The 23,600-nt window shown below is 40.2% G+C and overlaps 1 protein-coding gene across 5 annotated transcripts in view; it reads right to left on the bottom strand.

Moving 5' to 3' along the window:
- tns1b (tensin 1b) overlaps positions 1-23,600 on the bottom strand; it is a 238,290-nt gene that overhangs the window by 186,979 nt on the left and 27,711 nt on the right. The window contains exon 1 of one of the 5 annotated variants that reach the window (XM_075479012.1): positions 21,781-21,897. The exons of 3 other annotated variants lie outside the window; for them this stretch is intronic. In XM_075479012.1, coding sequence (XP_075335127.1) covers positions 21,781-21,882 — 102 coding nt within the window. In that variant the 5' untranslated portion in view covers positions 21,883-21,897. Of the gene's footprint in view, positions 1-10,458; positions 10,705-21,780; positions 21,898-23,600 lie in introns of those variants that run through there. One more of the 5 variants, XM_075479010.1, reaches the window with a different exon arrangement.

Raw genomic sequence — 23,600 nt, 5'->3', positions numbered from 1 at the left:
ATGTCAAAAGAGGCGAACTATCCCTTCAAGCCTTATCTGCACTGCATGGTAGCAGCTGATAAAAGTCAGCCCCAAAACTAATGAGTTACTGCAGTTACACACTATACAATCATTAAAGTTCCTACCAACAGATATGTTGTAAGTTAAGGAACATGTAAAAATTATAGCAATAAAACTATTTTTAACATCTTTTAGCATTATAAGTCCTCTCAAAGTCCTTCTCCTCAAACTCCCAAAAAATTGTTAATATTTTTATAGACTGTTGGGAAAGATAAAATGTCAGTGATACTAAGCTGATTTAACATCAAGTAAAACATTCTTAAGTAGCTCATCCACATAGTTTTGCGGTGAACTCTTGATTAACTCCGAAAGAGAAACTGAGGGCAAATAAAAGAGACCTAAAAGAGAATAAACCTGGCTTCTATTAACATACTTATCCCTGATGGTCTGTTACAATATACTCAACAGCTGAAGTAGGAAGTCTGAGAATCCCCTAATTGTAAGCAGCTTTCTACAGGACAAGTGCAGCGGGTAACAATTACAGCACGATGCCAGACAGAGGAGAGCTTCTTCTACTTATTTTGTTCTTTCTTTTACACTTTTCCTTCCTCCTTTTCTTCTTCTCTCTGGTTCCCACTCACCGAATGTTCTTACAATGAAAAGTCACCTGCTTTTCATTTTGGGGGAAAAAAGGCACCCCAGGCATTCCAGTAACCACCCCCTCCCTTGTGATTCTGCTCTCAACATGCTTTTCATCTCAATGAGGTGGATCCCAGGGAGGAAATTACTCAGTCATCTGGAAGTAAAGAAAAGACAAATCTCCTCTTTCACAGACCATCAGCAGAAGAGTAACACACAGTGGTCATCTTGTCCAAATTGCTAGGATTGGGTACAAATTCAGCTAATTCTGGTTAGCACAGGTTGACAGAGAACGTTTTTCTATTTCTTAACTCCTTTCAATTGTAAGATGGGCAGCATCATTCTATTAGTTTTATTTGGGTTTTACTGAACACATTTCCCAAATGTTGGCCCCTTGTTGTGGTTTAGTTTAATCTGAACATTGGGGCCACTGGCAGATTGTATCAAGATTTGATTTCACTAAGTCTGAACTACCCAAAAAAAAATCTTATTTCAGGAAATTGTATCCAAGCCCATTTCAAAGTTGTTTAAAATGTGATTGCAATGAGATTTCAACAGATGCACACCAGTCAGGATGTTCTAGCCACTTAAATCAGATTTCAAAGTGTATTTTATGCCACATGCAAGGCAGCAGAGAACAACTAAATCAGATCAAATTAAGAATGGGAGTCAAGTGGGATGGAATAGTCTGAGTGCCATGGGTGACAAAAGGGACGTTAACAGTCCGTGGAATCGATGTTATTCAATTGTCCTATGTAGCAACATAGTTACCAAAGCCTAGCCCCTCATTTCCATAAATGTGTAGGTTTGGATTATATTCCTATATGCTAAATGGACTACACCCTGCCCACCCTCCAGATACAATCTGAGTGTATTTATTAATACCATTAGAATGGCTGTAGGGTTTTTGAAAGATCTGAATGAACCTCACAGACAAAATAGAGAAGTACAGTCCATATTGGTTCACATGGTGACTTTATCAACTGAGGCACCCACAGGCAAGTTTTATAGCTCCACAGCAAACTTGTGTAGCCACACTCTAAAATGATGGAGACAAAGACTTGATTCATATACCAACAATGTAGGAGACAATAACTTGAACTTCCTCTAACCAAGTGCACCAGGAAACACATTTTTCTTTAGTCAGTTGATACATTTGCTTATTCTTATTACTTATTCACTGTTATCTGCTCTCTCTTTTATTAGCAGTACCACATTTAGATTTAAACTGCGATTGTTACACAATGACATTGCAATTTCTTGGACTAGGTTCAGGTATGTGTTTTGAAATCTTACAATAAATCCACATTAAGCAAGACATTAAACTTTTGTTTAATTTGTTTTCAGAGAAAATCGCAAAATTGCTGAGATAAGCTTTCGGTTTTAAAACTCTGAACCTGAACTCTTTCCTTGCAATATGGTGCTATAGCAGCCAATGAAAATAAATGATAAATGTAGAACATAGATGGCGACAAGCTCCACATAAAGAGGTCATTTCTATGCCAAAAAAGTACATTCAAAGAGATAAAAAGGGGTTTTATCAAAGACAGCGAAAATTCATCAAAATCACCAAGGAAAAACAGCTTGTGCTCCATATTGCACTGAGTTGGCAGAGGCACAGCTACTTGGATAAGATGGATAAAACTAAAACCATAATCCCAATTTTTTTCCCAGGCAAGATGGGGATGATATGTTTTGGGGGACTTTGTTCGCATGATTAGATCTCATCATTTTCTGGGGTGCATCTTCTGTTCTTCCCAACCAAGAAAAAACATTTCTGGATTGTTTGCTTAAAATACAAGGAAAATTGAATATATATATATAACTTTTGGCATCTGTAACCCTGTTAATCAAGTAAACGTACATTGGATAAATTAAAACAATTAAAAAACTGCTAATCTTTCTCTGCCATAGATGAAGGCACAGGCCGCACAGCAGGATGCTGTCAGCACCAGTTCCTATGAGCATTGTCTGGTCTCACACTTCAATGCAAGTGTAACCACAGGAGGTCTCAGATCACATCCAGTGTTAGAGGTTATTATGGCACTGACAAGTTCTGTAGCTTTCCTTAGTGGAGGGCTCTTGACCAACAGGCTGGACAAATTGTGCCAAGAAGAGCTTAACTTCCTCAAACAACCCAGACTGTATAGCTGGCAAGGAGTAGAAATAAATACCAGTGTTAAGGAGAGAGCTCATAGCTCTTAATCTTCATCTTTACAAAGTGCTTTATTGTGATGTAAGAGCTCTCATTCTCTCACACAAATACACACGCTTATGCTCTGGCATCAAAGTTAATAAAGTATCTTGTTTCTTGGCTTTAATTAGTGATTGTGCCTTGTTGCTTTATAAAAAAAAACAATGTCATGCAAAACTATATTTAACAATTATATTTTATTTTAACTTGGCTACTAAGTTATGTTCTGGCAGTGAAGATACTAAAAAAAATCTAACTTTACAAGTGCATGAAGAGAATGTTCTGGCTTGTAATAACTCTGTTGCCAACCATAGATGTGAAGCATGTCGTGACTTTCAATACTAAACGTGCTAAGAAAACTTTTCTGACACTCGCAATTAATCTGTTTTCAACAACAATTTTGTTTCCCAACAATCACAAAAACTAGATCTTTTTCTTTTTTAAAAAAAATCCACATTACCACTTTACAGCAGTGCATCTTCCTCCCTTCCTAAAAGCACTAACCCACTCCCTGCCAGGATGTGGCATATTCAGCCAAGCTCGAACCAAGATGATTGCATTTGGTCAACAGTTTGGTTTCAAGGTGTCCAGTATTGAACAAAAAAAAACAAAGGTTATTTTGAGATGCATAATTGGTTGATATCTCCAAAATCAACAAATAATCTTATTTTAATAACTGATATCAGTATTGGCCATAATAATATAGATTATGATTTTGAAATGCTTAAGAAGACTTCACTTGTTTTTTTTTTTAAACCTGCATCTTACTATGAACAATTGGGTATATAATCATATAATTTACAAACTGTAATGTGTTGTTTACTGTACATAGTAGATGGCGTGAATGAATAAATTATAAATAAAGAAAAAAAATAATAACAATATTTGGAACAATATAGGCAGCACAGGTGCTCGTCCAGGCTCTTGTCATCTCCCGCCTGGACTACTGCAACTCCCTCCTTGCTGGCGCCCCGGCTTCTGCCATCAGACCTCTGGAGCTGGTTCAGAAAGCTGCTGCTCGTCTGGTGTTCAACCTCCCCAAGTTCTCCCACACCACTCCCCTTCTCCGCTCTCTACACTGGCTCCCTGTAGCTGCTCGCATCCAGTTTAAGACTCTGGTGCTGGCCTACAGGGCAGTGGAAGGAACAGCTCCTTCATACCTCCAGGGTATGGTCAAGCCCTACACCCCCGCCCGACCACTTCGCTCTGCGGACACCAGGCGCCTGGCTGCCCCGTCACTCAGGGGTCCCTGCGCACGATCGACACGGTCACGGCTTTTCTCTATTCTGGCACCCCGATGGTGGAACGATCTCCCAACTGATATCTTGACAGCTGACTGCCCATCTTTCGCCGCAGGCTGAAAACCCATCTCTTCAGGAAACACTACCCTGATCCGCCCTCTTAGGACATCACCTGCTCCGTCCTAGTTCCTTACGCACTTATTGTTTCCTCCACCACTGGCACCCTCTATATTTTCATTACCCCCTACCCGAACCAGGGTTTGAATCCCATTCCTGATTTTCTCACCTCTTTTATTTCTTCCCCTACCCGAACCAGGGTTTGCATCCCCACCCCGCTGTGACTGGTGTGCAGTTGGTGAGAGGCTGAGGTGGATTATGGTGGTTGTGGTGTGAGGGGCAGTGTTGGCTGGCATTAGGGGGGTGACTCTGGGACGCCAGTGGTCATTGTCTAGCCTCCTGGAGGTGTCGTGGGCCCAACTAGACGAAACACTGATGAAAGGAGGTTCCCACCTGATGACACCAATGATATGTTGGTCAGCACTGCTCAGTGATCTATGTAATAGGGAGTGTAGGGAATTATTCACTGTCTGGTCCTTTATTTTATTTTAATTTTTTATTTTCTTTAGCACAAGTTTCTTGTGTTTATATTGAATCCTAAATTGTCTTTGTTTTCTAAATTGTCTTCCCATCTGTCTAGGTACCTGACTTATCGCACTTACTCTAGCACTAATTTTGCTCTTAGCTGTTTGGTTTTGGAAGGAAATGCACTTGTGATTTCTTGTGACCTGAAGTTTTGAACTTTTGCCTACCGATGTTGAACGCACTTATTGTAAGTCGCTTTGGTTAAAAGCGTCTGCAAAATGACCGTAATGTAATGTAATGTAATATAAATAAATACATGGATAAAAGTGATATTATAATCCAATGGTACATAAGCAATTGGCAAGTTAACAACATTCAACAGAACAGAAAAAAAAGCTTCATATGTTCAAGAACGTAAGAAGATAAAAAGAAGACCGTACCCTGGATTTTCAGCCTGAGATTTTTAGGCAGAGATTTCTTACCTTAATCAGTATCCATCAGGAGTCTTAACAGATAACACAAATATTGTGATGGATATGACACGGGGCCTAACCAAAGGTTAAAGGGACAATAACTACACCTTCTGGTTGGAAGATTATGGTATCTGATAATACCGGGCATCATTACACTAGAAAATTAAATTAATCGTCGAGTTACTCCAAAACCGAAACTAGACTTTAAGATACATGAGTCTGACCAAAATAATACGAAATCAAGCCTCTCAAAACTGGACTAACTCACCAAGATAATGCAGTTGAGCACAAATCCCTCCTGCAAGATTCCATCTTTTTGAACGTTTTTGTAAAAAATAGTAAAGTGTAAGATTATTTTAAAAGATCCAAATTCCCAATAAAACCTTTTTCATTCACATATTTTTCTGTTTCTTTTGTCAGACAGCTAAATGTGTCAGAAACTGACAGAAAATTCAGCCCATAAAAAAACATCTCCAGACTGCCGCTCTGCTCTAACAAAAGTCTTGATTTCAAAACCCCAGCTTCATTTGACAAAATCACTGCATCTGTGCAGTGAATTTAGCTATGCCCATATGATCTCCCACAGAAATGTTAGAGTCAGTCAAATGTCTTGACATACTTTGGTAATAACTTAATTCCACACCTATGTATGTTCACTTGGACAAGGACGGTGGTCCAAATTAAATGTCCAAGTAGAACCCTAAACCATAGCACAACTGTGTAAGTAACCATACTGATAGATGATACAGTATTGCCAGATGTCAGAACAGAAAAGGAAAAGAGAGCAATTACAGGTCAGGTAGGAGAATTGTGTTCAAACACTAACCTCTGCCGAGAAATTACAAATTGTATGCAGGTGTGGAAGTTAGTCAATACATCTGACCTTTGGCTATTTCGTGTAGCATCTGTGCATACCAAGCATACCCCGCATACCATTCAGTTTTTTCACCAAGCTAAAATAGGAGTTTGGAGAAACAAATAAAGATGGAAATAAAGATTTAGATAAACTGCCTGTAGTTTAATTCAGAGAAAAAAATCGAAATCCCAATTCTCTTCTCAGTAAAAACCTGAAGCCCACAAGAGCATTAATGCCAATGTGCCCAGTGAAGCATGAACAAAGCTGGAGGTCTCTTCAAGAAGGAAAGGGGCGGGTGGGTGTATTAGACAAAGCTGAACAACTCTCATAAATCAATTGAACAGAGGTGAAACTTCCCTTTTTGTTGCCGAAGATATATCAAAAGACACCAGAGAGAGAACACATCCAAAGAGTCACACAAGAATGAAAACATTACAAATGCTGTCGCAGAAAAACCCCAGGATGGCAATAATTAAAGTATAAAGAAAGCAAATGCAAATCCATTACTGTGGAAAAAAAAAAAATCGAGCAGTGTAAATCCAGATGTAAAAATGACTGAATTTTCAAATGGGCCCCACATGTGGGACACTTTTCTCAAGTAAGCGGTATTCTCAGCAATCAGGCTTGAAGGAGAATCAAACTAGCACCATGAAAAATGGAAAAAGGAGGGCATAAACGAGACAACTGCAGGCAGTGTGCGGGACGAGAGCCACAAAAATTGGTGAAGGCAGGCAGAAAGAGTGTTAAGACCATTATAAATTATAGGAATAGAAAAAGATAAGACCCTCTGTTAGAATTATAGCACATGTGCATCCAAGTCAGGTTGAAAGAGCAAAAATCAAGTGCGTAGTTTAACTATTTTCAAGTCAAGGCATCTAAACTCTACTAAGATGACACCATTTCCAAAAGTGATCATATGGAGACCCAAATCTGAGTCTAGAACTACCTTCAGACTGCAGCCCTTACTGCTAAATTTCGATTTACTGCTCAGCTACGATTTTTTTTGTTAGCCTATTCACCTTACTTGTTTTAAAATGGCCAATATCAGATATCAGTGGGTACGATTCACTGTACTGAAACGACCTGCATGAGCAAAAAATAGAGATGTCACTAGATACAGGAATTATCCCCTCAAATGCTTATTAAGCCATCACCTCGCTGGTCTTCTACTGGCTAACGTCTGTGCCCTATCCATAATGTTTACAAAAGACAGATGCAGACATCCACCTGCGCAGAATTGTGACCAATGTCGATAGTGACGTGGAAGTCACATGAATTGCGATTTGATTGTACAGACTGAGATCGCATTGCAAAAAAATCCGATCTGTATCTGATTTCTGACCACATACTGAAGTGAACCAAATCGGAATTGAAAAAAAATAAATCATATTCAATGTGACTTGTGCCATTCAGGCTGTCATGATACATATGAGCAAAAAAAAAAATGGGACTTGGGCCACATTTGACAAACAGACTGAACATAACCTATGGACTGAATGTGCATTGAGGAATAATGAACATAATGAAGAATTTCTTCTTCCACACTAATATTTCAAGGATATAGCTGTTAATGAAAAATAAGAGATTGTGTTTTATTTAACAGCACATTTAACAGTTTGATCAGAGGCACCTGACTACACCTCTGACACCTTTGTAATAGCATGGCAAGCATCCTACTAAAAACAAAAAAAAGACAAAAGTGTAAATAACCAGCTGTTCCCATATGGCAAAAAGACTATCATGGTCTAACCGTGTCTTAGCAGTGGGTTGAGGATGTTTTGATTTGTTTTCTGGTTCTCTCTAACAAACCTGAAAAAATAAAATAAAATCTATAAAACCTTTTTTTGGCAGTCATTAATTATTCAGTACTTGATGCAGCACTCTTCCGAAGATTTTCTTTCAAGGCCTCTTTGTGCACTCTGTGTTTATTTTGTCTTTTGCCAGAAGCATCTCCTGTTCATTTCCTCTGTCCTTCAAGTTGCTACCATGCTGGAAAAATCTCCTTTTATCCAAGAGGATCCTGCTCGGACAAGAGGATGCCCTCCCAATTTAAGTCAGGCTTAGAGAACAGGTTTTGTCTAGTTCGTGAAGATGGTCTGTTTCCTGAATCTCTCTCTCATGTTCATTCTTCCTCCATCTTTTTCTTCTAAAGCCCAGCTACTTCTTAATGGCATTTGCAGCTGTACTCACTTTCCCAGCTGTCCAAGGACAATGTCTGTGATATGTTAAAACTACTGTATGCAGAACTCATACACGAAATATCTTAGGAAAGAAGAAGCAGTCTTAGCATTAGCAATTTATGTGAACGTTTTAGTCTTTTGTAGCATGGAATACCTGGAAAGCTAATCTTGTGACAACATTGAAAAGCACATTCCCAGAAAATGGTAAAGGTTGTTGTGTTAACCTTAGACCAAAGTCGGTCCTCAAGGGCCGCTGTCCTGCAGGTTTTAGATGTCCCCCTGCTTCAATACACCTGATTCAGATGAAATGGATCTCTTCAAAAGATTGTTAAGTTCTGCACAAGTTCTGCACAAGCCTGCTCATGATGCATTGATCTGAATCAGGTATGTTTTTTTGGTTTTTGCCATATGCTTTAAATCTATTTATGTTTTCACATATTTCAGTAAATCTCTGCACCTCATTCCTGTTTTTCATGGCAAAATATATAAAGAAATCAGGGGTCACTCTTCACTTTTGCACAGTACTGCGTAAAGTGTTAACTTCTCACACAGTCAGAATTTACTGACTCTGCTCATATTGTACCGCTCAAAAGTTTGCCAAAGTTACCAAACGAGATGTCAAACAGCCACTTACCATCATGACAGTCTACATTTTCAGTCCTCACCCCGGTGTCATGTTCCTGTCACAGCTTATTGAAAGTGAAGCCGATGAAACCCATACGTACAGAAGGATTCTCAATAATGCTGAATAATTACATTTCTTAAAATGTTTACATTTTCCCATGGAAAACTAAGAGCTAGTTGTTACTATGAAGTGGTTTCTTTTGTCCATTGTATAATGGGCTGTCATTGACCTGAAAATTGACAAGAATAGTTGAGTAGCAAGCAAAAAAGAAAGAGTGCACAGAGACAAACTTCCGTTCCAATCACAGCCTGAAGTGAAATCATCAGCTTCCTTTACAGGCATGACTGGTCTAAGAAATTGATGGATTTTTTTTTAACATTGCAAGAGTTGGAGGAAGCTATGTGACATCCCACAAGCCGTTCAGGAAGAGTATAGAGTCTGCTTCACCCAAACTCTGGTCTATAAGGAATAAGGTGTGCCCAAATGAAAGGTTTTAGCACAAAACAAAGATATTATATTAACACAAGAGCTCAGATTGAACCCCGCCCCCCTTAAGTGAGCTCGCTTTGTCATACAGTGCTCTGATGCAGTCAATCAGTGACCCAGAGCTTAGCTGGGGGGCTTTGAGATTCTTTTACAACTCCCCCTTTCACCTCGTCTCCCGCTCCTCAAAAGAAAGAATGGTAATTAACTGATGAAGAGCTCAGTAAGATTATCCAGTCCCCTCACCGAGAGCTGCAGCTCTGCCAGTTCTGTGCAGTCATGTCCCAGAGGACCACTGCCGAATGGGGATGGATGGATCTCAATGGTCTATTCAGCTACTCTCCTCTTTCATCTTCTATTCAGCCCAAAAAGTAGAGAGCAGCATGCAATGTTGTAAATCCGAGACAGGAATGTTCTTTAATATTAGCACAAATTAGGAGAGTGCTCAATGTTTAATGACAGAATGTCAAGACTCGAGTCAAAACATATTTAGCGTGGACATGCACACACAAATACAGTTCCTAACCGACCACGTCGCTGCACAAGTGCACACAAACAACCCCTCACTGTGAGCAGGAATGCACGGCACATTGAATTATAGAGGAGAAAGCAAAATATCTGTGTGTCGCAACCACCTAGAGAGAAACACAGCGTGACAGAGAGGTTAAGGGAGTGAGGAAGGGTGAGAAACAGAGGACAGAAGGAAACAGAGCTGTGCTGATATTTGATTCAAGGCGCAACAACTGCAAACAATATATAAAATCATTCTGAAGAGACAAGATAAAATGCTTTTTTCTGATTTGAACACCCTCCCATTCTCCTTCATAATATCCACCACATGCAAATGTGTCATCATGCCAAGGCCCCACACAGTCAGGGTCCCAACCCTCCAACCAACCCCCAATACACAGACCACCCAACAGATTCACTGACCGACTTGACTTGATTAGGCTTACTGGATGATCAACACTGGAAAAACCAACAACTTTTATTCCACAAAATCTATTACCTACTGCATCATCAAGCTGGTCTGTCTGATACTAGCGATTCTACACTGGCAGACACTGTGCCACTGAAAATTTAAAGTTATCGAATTTCCATGGTCAAGTTATATACAAACATCTGTTTTCTTGTGCAAAGTGGCTACTGACATCACAAAATTTTGTTTTTTAAAAGTTTTCTCACCCAGAACATGCAGGACAGACAGACCCAGGTGCGTGCGGGTCCTGTCAGAGCTGTCGGCAGGCTGAGGGAGACGGACGGCATGGTGACAGACAGCAGTAATGATGCTGCTGCTACAGGGCAGTGGGAAACCTCAAGTCTAATCCAAGCAGGAGAGGAGTTGCCCAACACTGCAAAGCCATGACTTTCCTGGACACAAACCCTCTCTTTCCCCCCCAAGCTTCTGGTTTCTCCCTACCCCTCACTGTCTGATTTGCTTTTTCCTCCTCCGTTTCTCCTCTAAATTGGATCCTGACTGTCAATCCTCTGAGCGCACTCTGCCTCTCCTTCCCTCTGTCGGGGGAAAGTTTCACAAAGGTTTTTTTTTCTTCTTCCTAAATCGAGGGGGGGGTCATACTGCCCCAACCTCTCCACGGGAGCAAAGGGGGAGGGGGTTATCCATCTCTTTTGCGCCTCCTCTCTTTTTTCTCATCCCATGTCTCCCTCCCTCCTTAGCCCTCTAAGTCGCACCACTTTTAATTTCATTCATTGCTCGATCCCACCCTCTCCCCGTTTGTCCCCCACAGCATCCGTGGCCCCTTCCTCCAATGCTTTCTCCACATATTTCTGTCTTGAGTCCATTTTAATATTTCATTAACACTGTCTCTTCCTGTAGTCACCCTTTAGATTAATCCCCTCTGGCAACTTTCAACACCCAAAAAAATATACCCATAGATTTAAAAAAAGAAAATTTGCTATTTATACTCTCAGTCTCAATACAATTTGACATTTGAATTAAGTTGAATTCCAAAACACATTCTGTATACTCCTGAACGTTCGACGCTTAAGTTTCAGAAGTGCTTTGCGAATAAAACGTGCATTGATGGTTTTCCCGTCATAGTTACGACACTTACAATACAATACAATATTCCTTTCTTATACTTTCAATGAAGGTAAGAACAACGATAATAAAAGCAGTTTAAAAGTATCTATCACAGAGAGCCCAGACGACCTCCATCGTCACCCTTTACTCAAGAGAAAAAGAAAACCCGGAGGAGAGGAAGTAAACGCTGCTTCATTAAGTTCTCACTGCTCATCAATGACCATGTTAGCCCCATGCACCACTCTTGATCCCTTGTGGAGGTTTTTCTCACACACACATATGCCTGAGCAAACACAGACACATACACACACACACATTTTAGTTATCCGTATTATTCATTGCAGTGGCTTCCAATTAACCATTGCATGCATAACCCTAACCTTAATCTGTTTTGCCCTATAAAGACCCAGTTTTGCTTTCCATGAGGAGCACTGGTACTAAACAAGTTTGGCGTTAATATACAAAAAACACCAATAAGAAAGCAAAAACACACGTACACAGAGGCCCATCATTTTCTACCTCGACTTCAAGAAAATATGAACACACATCATTTAAAAGCCAAAAAGCACCTATTTCTTCCCCAGTGTATCAAACACCGCACAAATACCCAATACCATAAACACGCACACCCTGTAACAGAGGATTAATCCCCTGGTATTCCCTGCAAACTGCCCCAACAGAGGCACATTCACTGAAAGAGACAATGCTAAACAGTTACACTTTATCCCCATTACTAACACACAGACAAGGTTGACAAGCACACACAAGTTGCGCATATGTCTTGTTTCTGCATTGCTGAATGTTATGGTCTTTTTATGGCTCAAATTGACAATTATGTCATTTCATGCCTGATCAGATATGACAAATGGAAATCACAGCTATGTTTTGTTCAATCTTTTTTAATCAATAATAACATCAGCAAACTCTAAATTGCAGTCTGTAAGGAGATTACCTCCTACTTGGGAATGCAAAAGGCACTGTTTTACTCCTGAAGAGCTTTATAAGATATTAGATTAGCAACAGTAAGAAGTGCATTTAAAGTACAGTATTTGTTACGATAAGTAATCTGGGGACAAGTGTACCGTCAACTTCAACAAAATTCAAATACCAGAGAGCAACTGTCTCACAAAGCTTTTATACATTTGAACAGGACAGTTGGATTCCGAAACTTCCCCTTACTTTGTTCAGAATCATATTATCATAAATTTGTGAGCAAGGGCTATAATTAATTTATGCGTCAGCAAATAAACTGCTGATTGGGGTTGGCAGGATTTAGCTGAAGTCATCAAGCAATTTTGGTCTAGAACTGCAATCCAAATATTTATCGAGACTGAGACTATATGCTTTTGCTAAAATCTCAGTTACTTCACCCTCTTTGCCCTGTTTTTTTGCATGCTACTATATTTTACTGTTGAAATATTGTATCTAAGTTTTATTAATAGAAATACTTTCAGACTAATGGTGTTTTCACAAGAGCCTTCCATTCACTGCAGAAAAGTGAATGTTGCTTTCTCCCCTTTGCTCAGAGCAGCTCTCTTGATTTTCGCGACAAAAAAAAAACATATTCCCCTGTGCCTTCTAAACAGAGTCGGTTGGTAAGGCAGCCAAAGGATGTGGCAAATTAAATTTCAATGTGGAAAGCTCGCTGACTTTAAACATTCAGTGTAAATGATGATTACAAGCTAAAGAAACCTTGAATGTGAACACAACAAAGTTGGTCAAACTTGTACAAAGAAAAAGCAACAAGAAAGCAAAACTATTTGAACAACTACACAGTTTTGATATATTATGTTTAGAGGAGACACCAAACTGTTTAGTAGAAAATCAATTTGGCATCCAATTTCACTACTTTAGCAAAACTGTGTGCTAACTTGGCAAATCAGTGAGAAACTTACTTTATTTGTTTAGCAAAACAAAATACAGCAAATATCTGATAATACAAATCACGCTATCAACAAAAACTTTAACATAACTCAAGCTTCCTAAAATCAGCCGCATGCAGTGCAACTGCACAAACTATGCATGATCCTCTTATACTCAGTCGCATTTATGATAATCATTGTTTGTGCAGTTCTGCAAAAAAGTGCTTCCTTCCCTACAAAAAGGCACTTACAGAGTGCAGCCCTCCACAAAGAAGGTGTGTCTTAAACCCTGTCCACACTAATACACATACTTAGCAAAACAAGCTCTTACTCTTACCTCTCATCTACATGCAAACCGTATTATTTGTCAAAAAAACTGATTTTTGAAAAACCATTCCAAACTGAACACTTTTAAACATCTGTGTTTAGAGTTAGACAAATATTTTTTTTTTTCAAATGAAGGGGGAACATATTATGGACAGAATTTCTAAGGGCAGCCAGGGCGTTGAGGGGGTCCGTTTTGGCAACCTCGGAATCGGGTCGCTGCTCTTTGTGGATGATGTGGTTCTGTTAGCGTCGTCGGGCCGTGACCTTCAGCTCTCACTGGAGCGGTTCGCAGCCGAGTGTAAAGCGGCTGGGATAAGAATCAGCGCCTCCAAATCCGAGACCATGATCCTCAGCCGGAAAAGGGTGGAATGCCCTCTCCGGGACGGGAATGAGATCCTTCCCCAAGTGGAGGAGTTCAAGTATCTCGGGGTCTTGTTCACGAGTGAGGGGCGAATGGAGCAGGAGATTGACAGGCGGATCGGTGCGGCGTCTGCAGTGATGCGGGCTCTGCACCGGCCCGTCGTGATGAAAAAGGAGCTGAGCCAGAAGGCGAAGCTCTCGATTAACCGGTCAATCTATGTTGCTACCCTCACCTATGGTCACGAGCTGTTGGTAGTGACCGAAAGAATGAGATCGCAAATACAAGCGGCCGAAATGAGTTTCCTCCGCAGGGTGTGTGGGCTCTCCCTTAGAGATAGGGTGAGAAGCTCGGTCATCCGGGAGGGGCTCGGAGTAGAATCGCTGCTCCTCCGCATCGAGAGGAGTCAGATGAGGTGGCTCGGGCATCTGGTTAGGATGCCTCCTGGACACCTCCCTGGTGAGGTGTTCCGGGCCTGTCCCACTGGGAGGAGGCCCCGGGGAAGACCCAGGACACGTTGGAGAGACTATGTCTCTCGGCTGGCCTGGGAACGCATCTGGGTCCCCCCAGAAGAGCTGGAGGAAGTGGCCGGGGACAGAGACGTCTGAGTTTCTCTGCTTAAGCTGCTGCCCCTGCGACCCGATCCCTGGAGAAGCGGAAGATGATGATGGATGGATGGATGGATGGATGGATGGATGGATGGGGGAACATATCTTTAAAAAAAATAAAAGGCTCTACTAAAGGCCTTAATAAACAAAGATTAATAAAGGATGTGTAGCATATAACATTAATTACCAACTTAATCACAAAAATTGTAGGCGATATCAGATTTCTGCAGCCCGTGTAAAATTGCCAATAGCATCAGTCCTGCAAACAAAGAAAATATCTCGAGGACATCCGTGAAAAGCCCCCATGGATCGTTCACCATACGTCACAAGTCTTAAGTCAAACCTCTGAGAACTAATGTGAGACCGTGGACTAAGCCCAGTCCTCCTGCACTGCAAACAAATGTGTTTTTGGGAAATAGCTTTCGTCACTAGATGTTTCAATAAACATCTAATGAAAAATGGTTATAATGAGTTATTGTACTCACGTAAATGTAAAGACACATGCACATATCACACATATGTTTAATAAAACCCAGAAAAGTCGTAGAGTTCCTAGAAGAAATGGTTATGTGGGAAGTTCTCATATTAAGGTCTAATTTATGTCTAATTAACAAAATTCCACCAACACCAAACAGCAATTTTTCGGACGTCAATCACGTTCGCCAACATCCTGCTCAAAATGTTGTAGAGGGAACGAGCAGCAGACGTAACAAATGTTGTAAATGTCATATGGATGTCTTGGGGGTGTCCATTGCTTGCTGTGCACGGCTTTGATTTGTTCATTCTCAAAAATCCGACTGTTTTGAGATTAGTGCATTACTTGATTGTCAAAAAAAACATGTAAGAAACACAAAAGAACTCTTAACCACTCAACAGTTTACATGAGCATGAAAACATAGCTGTGAGTTTGCACCCCACAGTTAATGCAGCTCAAAAGGTTACCCTGCAAACAGTGGGATCATTTGGTGTTGCGCTGAAATAAATAGTAATATCTGGAGATAATTCTCTGTTGGTTCTTCATTTAGAAGGTCATTCACAAAGACTACCCTAATATATTTATTATAAAAGTTTGAGATGTCCATGGCTGTTTTAAGTTAAAAATACAAATGCATACTGTCTATACATAGTCATTCTCTTGGTGTGACACTGGACTGAGCATGCCTTGGAGTATTGTCCAGTTGTGCATGAATCAGTGCAGGATTACACACTGTCCTGCGCTCTTCCATAAAGTCATCTTCCAACTCCTTGTAAATACACAAAAGTAACAATGTAAGATGATTGAGTTATTTTCATCCCATCTTTATAGTAACTGTAGCGAAACACCATTGAGGAACTGTGTACGCTCCTGCTTCTATCTCCCTATCAGACTACTACAATCTGCAGCATTGACGTGTAACTATAGCACCCACTAGTGACCACTAAGCAAATTGCATCCACATTCATAATCAAAGCAGCTCGTTCCACTAACGTTTTACCGCAGAGAAGGAAATGGGGAAAACAAGTGCGTGTACTAGTGGAAGGGAGAAACAGGAAGGTTGTAATGTTGAAAAGTGTGGGCATATTTCCAAGGCTAATCACATACCTGAAAGGATTTGATTGTATTACCTTTATAACTTTGGCCATTTCTGTTTTCTTTTGCAAAGCAGAGCGGAAAGCAGACAAGGAGACACTTTGACACTTAATAAGATTACTTGCACCAGATTGCTCTCCTTGGACAGAAATGATGTGCGATCAGAAGAGAGGCATCAAACCTGTATAGCCTGTCAGTGTGGAAATTTATCAGACCAAAAAGCAAAAGAAGCAGAGAGAAAAAAGCAAAAACATTTGAAAATAGGTCTTTTAACTAATAAATCAGTAGATGGCTTGATGGAGGCAGCAGATGAGCAGACAGATAAGCAGAGAGTGAGCATGTAAACAACAGAGGGGTGTGTTTGGTCATCTTGGCTGACGTCCTAGAAACTGCTAGATGAAGGGGGAGTTCACTTGTTGACAGACAGGAAGAACACACTCCAACAGGCCCCCTATGAATGCACATGCACACACACACACACACACATAAATGCACACACCCATTCCCACCCCTGTGACTCCCATCTGTTGAAAACAATACAGACCCCGTGCCCTCCCTGAGCAGAACACTCACATGTGCGGGCACGTTTTTCCTCTGTTCTTTCAGCTGTGTAACACTGAGAGGAAGGACTGTCCGCCCAACACCAGAACACGCTGGGCCATGAAATCAACAATAGCACTGCTACAGTACACGGTGTGAAACACTTCAGGGTGGTCAGGCCAGCTGAAAAACTGCCATTAGGAAACATCAGTTGACAACTTGGGAGAGCTCCAGTGACGTGCATAGCCAATTTACTTATGTTCCATGCAACAACAAAAAAATCATATGAGCCATATAGGGATCATTTGAATATGGAGGTGAATCTCTTTACATACAAGCAGTGATCTAAACCCTGATGTTTTAATTATTTCAGTAACTCTAGCCTTTCTAATTATTAGACACCCAGTAATTAAGTTAGTAATGAGCTGTGGATACAGAAAATGATTACGATATACTTTACAATAGCAGCAGCAAATTATGGTGCAAGTGCCAGTTGTGATCAGAATGTGATTAAAAACTCATTAAAAGTGGTTGTTACTCAAAAGTATCAATGTTCAATAATTGTAGAGGTCAATTATGGGCTGATAATGCTTGCAGCCTTTTTCTTTGCACGAGCACACTGTGACATCAACAAAGCACCATTGCTGTTCATGGCGGTGCTTGAGGCAAGCTGGACTCGCTGCAGTCTTTATTCTACACAGTAGGTGTCACTACTGAAAAAATAACATCGCTACACCTCAGGAATAGCAACAACAAAAAAAATTGCACATTATCTATGCGTATCTATTACATAGGTAACAACACATTTTAGAACTTTTTGCTTCACCCTGAAGTAGTTTTTTGATGTTTTAGAAGTATTCACAATAATTGCACCTTCCTAGATTTTGATGGTTTCATCAGATTCCTGAATAAATTCAGGTCCATTGTTCCCACCAATTCTTCCTGTTTTTCAAACTCACCACTTCACTCACCAAACAATTAGGAGGTGCATGACTGGACAAAACAACACCGAAAGGATTCAGTGCGCCAAGTACTGCGACGTCAATTTTGGAGGATGTTGATGTTTGCAAGGCCGAGAGCGGTGAGTAGAAACTTTGCATTATTGTTTGTCTAAATTCCTGTTGACTCCTCCCCGTTACAACAGATAAGATAATGTAGGGAAATTCATATTTTCCTAACACTGCAATTTTCATCAGGACAACATTTAAACTGCTTCTGAAATTTTAATAAAGGCCGAAAGTACGCACTATAAATGGTAGATGAAGAGGGAAGGGGGTGTAGAACTTAAATAAATAGGTTATTTAAAAAAATGGTCAAGACAGAATTGAAAATCTTCCATTAATGACATCCGAGAGATAAAGTATCAGAAATTGTCAGAAACAGGGCTATCAAGGCTCATCCTACAGAATGGATCATGGATCCATTATGTTCTGTGTCATTTCCTGAACATGATTAAAACCTGAATAATGCATAATAAAGGGCTATATGCACGTAATGGTGATGGATAACACTGCGTCACGTGTCAAATATAGAAAAATCAAAAGTAACAATGTAAACAGTGGAATTGATGACCAAGTTTAAACTGGCAAAACATCAAGTTTAACTACTCTCTCCCTGAAGAAAGACCCTCAATTAGTGTATGTAGTAGTATTTGAGGGTGTCTTTTTTTTTTTGGCTGTGAGGCAGTCTTTCCCAACAGCTACATCTACAGGATTAATGGCTTTGTTATTCAGCACAAACCCCCCATCAGGAAAAGTGCCAAGTCAAGTCAACCTGGCAATATCCTGTTGTTTGTGTGTCCCTCTACGCCTGTGTGTACATCCGAAAATGCTTATCTCTCTAGCAGTCATCCCTCCTGTGCTTGTGTCAGGCGATCATTGGCTGAGCTCATACAAATATTAAATTTCCACTGTCATCTAGAAGCTGGAAATGGAAATGTTGGGACATTTGGGGATCTATTCATGAAAGAGATCTTAATCGCAACCTTATATTTATTCATTGTCAGAGGCTATAACTCATTGGGTTACTGCGTTTTCCTCTGTCACATCGAGTGCTACACTGATTAATTGAAGTTAAACCGGAGAGAAAAATGAATCGTCAATCTCCTTATACATCTAGCTATAATTCTTTTTTTTTAATTACTCTGCTGTGTGGCGACAAGACCTCGAACCAAATGTACAGTAGAAGTCAAAAGCTTGCGCACAATGAATGGGTAGGTGTATCTGAATATTTGATTGTATTTCCGAGCTTTGTGATGTCAGGGATAGTCTTTGACACACTTGCTCAGGTCGTCCCAGATCAGTAGAGCAGAATCAGCGGTCACCTGTCACATGAGTGACGTAGTGTCCCGATGGAAATGAATGAAGGAATTACGGTCAGTGAAGAGAATGAAGTTTAACAAGAGTGTATATATATATATATATATATATATATATATATATATTAGTGGTGGGCCGTTATCGGCGTTAACGTGCTGCGATAATTTGAGAGTCTTATCGGGCGATATAAAAAATATCGCCGTTAATCTATTCTCAAAGTTGGGTTGGGAACTGGGTCAAAATATTGAGCCTAAGCAAACTGTGATGACTTTTACCTTGATATTTTAGCTCGGGTGTAGGCCGATGTACTTTGTCTGCCGTTAGGTGTGATTAAAACAGAAGAACGCCACTTTGCAGAAGCCTGTGCTAGGCAGTTTATGGAGGTCGCTAATCTGTGGGGGATAGTTGACAAAATCTGCTCTGTTGGAACAGACAGCGCTCCTAATATGGTGGCCGCAGGGAGGATACTGCGCGTGTGGCGCAACAGAGACGCACTGCACACAACGCTATCTCAACAGCAGCACCACCTGGCCCTCCCAACAAGTGCTGAATATGAGAAGTTGGCGAAGCTAGAGAAACTGCTGGAGCCATGCATGTGAATAAGCTGGTCTGCCTGCTGCGTGTTCACCAAGAGCGACCTCGCTGGAGAAGCTTCGCTTGAGAATTTGCTTTGGTAGCTTTGGTAGCTCGTGACGTCACATTTAGAATGTTCAAAGGCCCCGCGGCTGTGCAGCACCCCCGCGGAAAAAAACATGAGGAAAGAGAGGGCAGGGACACGAATTGTTATTTACAATTTGTTATTCAAGATATACATCACGTTACAAATTATGTAAAACTACATTAGGTACACCTGAGAGCAGGAATAGCAGAGGCAGCTGTGAAAAAGAAACTAAATTCGAAATAAAATCCGAAATAAATCCGAAATAAAACTTAATTGCAGTGAGAAAGGTATACGTGGGGTTACTACACTATTGTATTGAAGCACTCGACACGGCAGTTGCAACAGTGTCAGGATTAAACGACTATTGTTTGGATAGGAACTAAAGTTTACACGTCTGTTTCCGCGAACTCCGCGGATTGTCGGACCCCTGAATGAGCCATTTTAATCTAGATTAATCTAGATTAATTTCAAGATTTCAGTGAGATTAATCTAGATTAAAAAAATTAATCTATGCCCACCACTAATATATATATATATATATATATATATATATATATACACATAAGCCATGCTAATAGCTCTGAGAGTCAGTAATTCGGCTTTGAGCAAAATGTTAATAGCTGTGTTGTTACATCTCTTTATGACAACAATGGTAATATACAGATGTTAAGCAGCTATAAGGTCAATAATATTTGCTATTTAGAAATAGAATAATGAGAATGTCATTTGTTTTACAGCCATTTGGTCAAGAAAACAAAGCAACGGAAAAACTGAACTTTGTATGTGATAATGGTGTTGCAAGGGATTTAAAATTTTGCTATAACTAGCCATGTTTATACTATTGAGTCAAAACCAGACGGATGAGTAACGAGTGAGTGTGTGCCATTAACCAATAGTATCTTCGCTCTCATTTCCAGGGCTTAAGCATGGCTTGATTGGAGCCATCTCTGAGCTAGGGACCAGGACTTTTGAGCCTACTTTGGTTTCAAAGGCAGAGTTTATCTGTAGGCTGAGACAGGAAGACCAGTCACTTAAAAACAATGAAGTTCAGCTTCTCAGCAACTAATTTTGTGTGGAACAAAGTTTTTTAAAAATGCTACAGAAATGGTCGGGGTTTAGCAGTCGTCTCAAGAAACGATGGCTATTCTCAATATCTGGGCATAAAATGGATCGGTGTCCACCAGTAGAAAAAAAGCTGAAGAGCCAGTGCACCACCAAAAAATGACAATTCCTGTGGCATAATATCCCAATCAGCAGAGAGACAGCCCAAGACAACCGGGCTCTGCTGCCAACTAGGTTGCTGATTATGGGGATTTGCCCCCCCTCCCCGAATAATGTTGTTCACTAGCTAAACTAGTAGACTAGCATGACTCAACAGAAATTCCATATCTAGAACAAAAAAAATCTAACCTGCAATTTGCAGAAGCTGGTTCACTGCTTCATAATCTGAGGAGGACATGCTCAGCAAATCCCGACCAATAGCCCCACAACTCACCAATTTTAGCAATCTGAAAAAATCTGAAATATAAAATACCAAATTATGCACATTATCATCAACTACTATTGTTAAAGGTTGGTCATTTGAGGTAAGATGCCACAAATTCTCCAGCCAGAACAGCAGATGAAGACAATTCAACAATGAGATGATAAAAAAGGAGCAAAGCAGACAATAAAACAAAGAAGGATGACAAACTACAAATTAACAAAGTATCCAAAAATTTAGACTTTTGAACCACTCATATCAGAACTATGTGCTCTCAATATGTTATTTTTTTTAGCCCTGTGTGCATTTGGAAGTCAATTCTATTTCTATTTCTATTCTATTTGGAAGTCAAGTGATTTCTGTACATCATAATTTATTCTCTGAATCTGTTTTCACTGCACTTAGTGTTATTCATTTTATGAAAGCATTCCAACTCTCATTGGCGTAGAGACTACTTTGTAATATTAGATTTTTCAGGTTTGAATATTTTTTTTATTGAATATTTTATTTGACAAAACAGCTGAATGGAAACTATTGGCACACCATTAGTCAATTAGTTTATGTAGCTGTGTTCTACACAATAAGCAGAATTTGTTTTACTGTGTTGCAACAGAAAACAAATGGTGCAGTCACTGAATCCATCAAACAGGTACATGAACAATAATGACAATTTAAAAAAGCTAACGTTAAAAGCATTCTCCATTCAAACTGAATACATTTTAGATGTTAGCTGTACCTTGTTCTGGCTTTTCCTCGATTTCCAAAAGGGAAAGATGCAGTAGAAGAAATATTTTGCCCAACTGAAGAATGTGGTGAGACACCAGCCAAGTGCACCCATTCTCTCCTGAAAGCCTCACGTCCTCAACTGTCTGCTCCTCACTCCGTCCCTCCCCTCCCTCTATAGCCTGTCCTTCAATACACGTCCCCAGAGGTACAAAGACTCTAGCAGTGACTCCTGGACAGAATACTGGGATGGCTTTTTAACTGAGTCAAGGGAAGGTGCATTTTCAAGGGAAGGTGCATTTTTCAAGGCTATCACACACTGGAGATTTCCCTAAAGTGCAGCTGACCTCCTACCTACATGTCTCCTTCCTTCCAACAGCATCCCTCCATACTGTCTTCTTTTCATTGGATGCTGCAGGATCTTTCATTCAAAGCATGAGGAAAAATAGGATTAGGAGAGGAAAGACAGAAGTGGGCGTGGAAGGATGGGATGGTCAGGCAGAGCCATCTAGTTTAGAATGAGGCACTTAAATTGATGGAAAAAGGAGGGGGGCATGCAATTTATGTAGAAAAAGGGGGCCAGCATAATGTTGTTGAGTGTAGAAAGAAAAAAAAGAAAGAAAGAAGAAAGAAAGAAAAATAAATCAGATGTGTTAATTAGAGTAAATATATTCTCAGCATTTAAAATTAAGGTATAAATATGATTTTAGTCCTTTCCAGCTGATGATCGATGATTAGTGTTAAAGGCTTGGAAAGATGCGCTAGTCGACATAGGTTACAATATGAACAAATACTAGGTAAGAGTAGTTAAAGTCATAGATGTACTCAGTGGAGTGTGCTGGTATATTTGTAGCTGTCAAGGGGGTCCCTAATAAGCATTGGCAGACCAGACCTATCATAAATGTTCTATGGAGCCTCTGAGCTTGTACGCCTGAGTTGTGCTTAGACTGAGGTTCGAATGAGTGACAGAAATCAAGTCAAGTGGTAGGCAAAGTGCTTAAAAGGCTCAAATGATATTTTTAAGAATCCAGGTGCCCAATTCTCTTTAGTGTATGGCTCAATTTCTGATTAAATAAACTCAGGGAACGTATCTCGTGGATCCATCCATCCAGTGATTATACCTGTTTAATCAAACTCAAGGTCGCAAGAGGGCTGGAGCCCATTCCAGCTGTCATTGGGCGAAAGGCAGGGTACACCGTGGACAGGTCACCAGTCCATCACAAACAAGAGAAACAACCATCCACGTTCACACTCACTCCTAGGGACAATTTAGAGCCACCAATGAACCTAAAATACATGTTTTTGGATGGCAGGAGGAAGCCATGTTTGGAACCAGGAATCTTCTTGCTGTGAGGTGACGGTGTTAACCACCACACCACTGTGCAGCCCTACCCAGAACATTTCATTCTATTTTCTGGCAAATATTGCATTAGCTAAATATATTAAAGAAGTAGATGTCTGCAGCTCCCGCTTTTATTTCCTTTCAGAGTAATTAGGGAGGACGGTGACTTTTTAGTGAAAATGCTGTAAGATAGGCCTTATGCCCTATTTAAGTGTATATTTAGCTGCTACCACTGTTTTATTTTTGGTCAGATTTTTCCACTTGCTTTAAATTTAAAAAAGGAAATCCCATCAAGTTGTTGGGAATCACAACATGTTTGAATGAAAGCCACTGCTCTGCTACACTCATTAATGGTCCTACTCACTGTTTGATGGAGAACCGTTTTATCTTGTTAAAAATGTGTGGAAGTAAACTTGACTGAACCATATCTAACCCAACTGTTTTGATATGCAGACCTGATGGGAAAAGTGAGTACACTTATGCTTTTACTT

Source organism: Odontesthes bonariensis, chromosome 12 (genome assembly GCF_027942865.1).
Source record: "Odontesthes bonariensis isolate fOdoBon6 chromosome 12, fOdoBon6.hap1, whole genome shotgun sequence".
In the NCBI taxonomy this organism is placed as follows: Eukaryota; Metazoa; Chordata; class Actinopteri; order Atheriniformes; family Atherinopsidae; genus Odontesthes; species Odontesthes bonariensis.
This window is presented reverse-complemented; position numbering and strand designations above follow the sequence as displayed.